This window comes from Zootoca vivipara, chromosome 12 (assembly GCF_965207765.1).
Source record: "Zootoca vivipara chromosome 12, rZooViv2.hap1.1, whole genome shotgun sequence".
NCBI classification, from domain to species: domain Eukaryota; kingdom Metazoa; phylum Chordata; class Lepidosauria; order Squamata; family Lacertidae; genus Zootoca; species Zootoca vivipara.
The window spans coordinates 30,270,870-30,273,633 of NC_142595.1; the positions used below are offsets into that span (position 1 = coordinate 30,270,870).

Sequence of the window (2,764 nt, forward strand, 5' to 3'; positions counted from 1 at the left end):
CAAACTTAGGTTAAGGTAAAGGAACCCCTGACCATTAGGTCCAGTCGTGACTGACTCTGGGGTTGCGGCGCTCATCTCACTTTATTGGCCGAGGGAGCCGGCGTACAGCTTCCAGGTCATGTGGCCAGCATGACAAAGCCACTTCTGGCGAACCAGAGCAGCACACAGATACGCTGTTTTCCTTCCCGATGTAGTGGTACCTATTTATCTACTTGCACTTTGATGTGCTTTCGAACTGCTAGATTGGCAGGAGCTGGGACTGAGCAATGGGAGCTCACCCCGTCGCAGGGACTCGAACCGCCGACCTTCTGATCAGCAAGCCCTGGGCTCAGTGGTTTAACCCACAGTGCCACCACTTAGTTGGTCTCTAAGGTGCTACTGGAAAGAATTTTTTTTAAAAAAAATCTGGAATGTTATAGAAAATGTTTTGTTTTATTTATTTATTTATTTATTTATTTATTTATTTTAGGCACAACTTTTTGGCTCAGGTTGTTTAAATCATTTTTCTCCTTTCTACTTGTTTGTTTGTTTTTATTGTATTTCTCTATTCCTAAGTCACATCATAACTATAGCTCTACAGGCAATTTTCAAAAACAAAATGCTTAAACAATTTAAAATTCCCCATCAACAAGGATATAATTAGCTAAAGCAGCGCTAGAACTATTATTATAAATCAGACCAGAAGGCTAAAATTGACACATTCAATATATACAATGGTTTAGTCTCAAGTTCATAATGCGTAGCAGTAATGTCAAATTGTTGTTTCTTTCATCGGGGTCTTTTGGTTACAGTTCAATGATGGCACAATGATCCTGTATGAAAAAGAAAATATCTCAGGAACAGTTGTGACAGAGTTCGTGCTGATTGGATTCTCTAGTCTGCAGATGATGCAGCTGCCATTGTTCTGCCTCTTCCTGGTCATATATGTGTTGTCAATAATTGGCAATGGTCTGATCATCCTCATAATCCGCCTCGACGCCCGCCTCCATACCCCTATGTACTATTTTCTCAGCAACCTTGCCTGGTTGGAGATGATCATCTCCAGCACAGTCACACCTAAGATGCTCAGCCTTCTCATCACAAAGAAAAAAACCATCTCCTTCTTTGGATGTGCTGTTCAGCTAACACTGTACTTCCTTTGTGGGACCACAGAAGTTCTCCTACTAGGAATCATGTCTGTGGATCGCTACTTGGCCATCTGCAACCCACTCCGCTACACGGCCATCATGAGTAACCAGGTCTGCATGCTGATGATGCTTTCCTGCTGGTTTGGAAGTTTCTTTTGTGTTGCAATTAGTGCCATTTTCAAGACAGGCCTCCCCTACTGTGGCCCCAATGTCATTGATCATTTCTTCTGTGATACTGGCCCCTTGTTAAAGTTGGTCTGTGCAGACACCACTCTGGTTGAAACGGTAGAATTTTCCTCATCCTGTTTCACACTCCTGAGTTCTGTTTCTGTGACAGCTGTCTCATACCTGAGCATCATTTTCACAGTGATCAGGATGCCTTCAGCGCAAGGCAGGAGGAAAGCCTTCAGCACATTCAGCTCCCACATCACTGTGGCCACCCTCTATTATGGCAGCTCCATATTCATCTATGTCAGACCACCAGGAAGCTCTTCTATGGATTTTAATAAGGTGGCCACTGTGTTCAACTCTGTGGTAACTCCATTCCTTAATCCACTTATCTATAGCTTTAGAAACAAAGTGGTGAAGGATGTGCTGAAAGAGGCAGTGAAGAAAATTGGTGCAATATTTAGGAAAACAGTCGATTAGACATCTCCTGCTTCTTTATCACTCATGTTCCTAACTTAACTTAGAACCTTCCTTGTCAAATGTCATCCTTTCTTAAGTACTTGTTAGAGGAGAAGGAACTGCAAAAGTGCTTTGGATAATAAATATCAGATTTTTAGTGTCTGCTTCCTTAGCTGCTGCGAACAGAGCACCATTTTGATGGCAGCACATCATGTACAAGCCAACTCTCACTTCTGGGGTCACTAGCACCATCAGACAGAGACCTAGCCCTCACAAAATGAGAAGACTGGAGTTTTAGTCCCAACTGTGATCAATAACACCTCATCAGAAAGCCCAATATTTATGATTGAGTTATCATTCTCATGGACATTGTCATTCTTCAGTACAGTGGAACCTCGGTTTATGAACACCTCGGTTTATGAATTTTCGGTTTATGAACACCGCAGACCCATCTGGAACGGATTAATGCATTTTCCATTACTTTCAATGGGAAAGTTCGCTTCAATTTATGAACGCTTCAGTTTATGAACAGACATCCGGAACCAATTACACCCATGCTTCAGTTTATGAACGCTTCAGTTTAAGTACTCTGTGGACCCATCTGGAACGGATTAATCCATTTTCCATTACTTTCAATGGGAAAGTTCGCTTCAGTTTATGAACGCTTCAGTTTATGAACAGACTTCCGGAACCAATTGTGTTCATAAACCGAGGTACCACTGTAATTGCTTTCTTCTGCACCTTTTAATATCCAGAGTACCAAAACATTCTTTAATAGCAGGGCATGGTGTTTTAGTCTTAAATAAAGCCATAAACCATGTAAAAATGTTGAAATAGTTCATTTCTTCACAGCTTCTTTTCAATTCCTATAAGTTCTGGAGATGGGGTGAAATATCTTAATGAATGCACTTGGTTTCCCAATAAATATAAGAACTACTCATGTCAGAAGGCTTGCAATAGACATTGCACCCAGGCAACAGTAATCTGGTAAATGATGTAAATCAGGCAGG

General features: G+C 41.5%; 1 protein-coding gene across 1 annotated transcript; it reads left to right on the top strand.

Annotated features, from left to right (window-relative positions):
• The first annotated feature begins 806 nt into the window (after nucleotides 1-806).
• On the top strand, nucleotides 807-1,775 carry LOC118094707 (olfactory receptor 6M1-like). The gene has a single exon (XM_035135313.3). The coding sequence runs from the start codon at nucleotides 807-809 to the stop codon at nucleotides 1,773-1,775; it is 969 nt and encodes a 322-aa protein (XP_034991204.3).
• The last annotated feature ends 989 nt before the right edge of the window (nucleotides 1,776-2,764 follow it).

Coding starts and splice junctions, on each gene's coding strand:
- LOC118094707 (XM_035135313.3), top strand. CDS start 807: ATGATCCTGTATGAAAAAGAAAATATCTCAGGAACAGTTGTGACAGAG.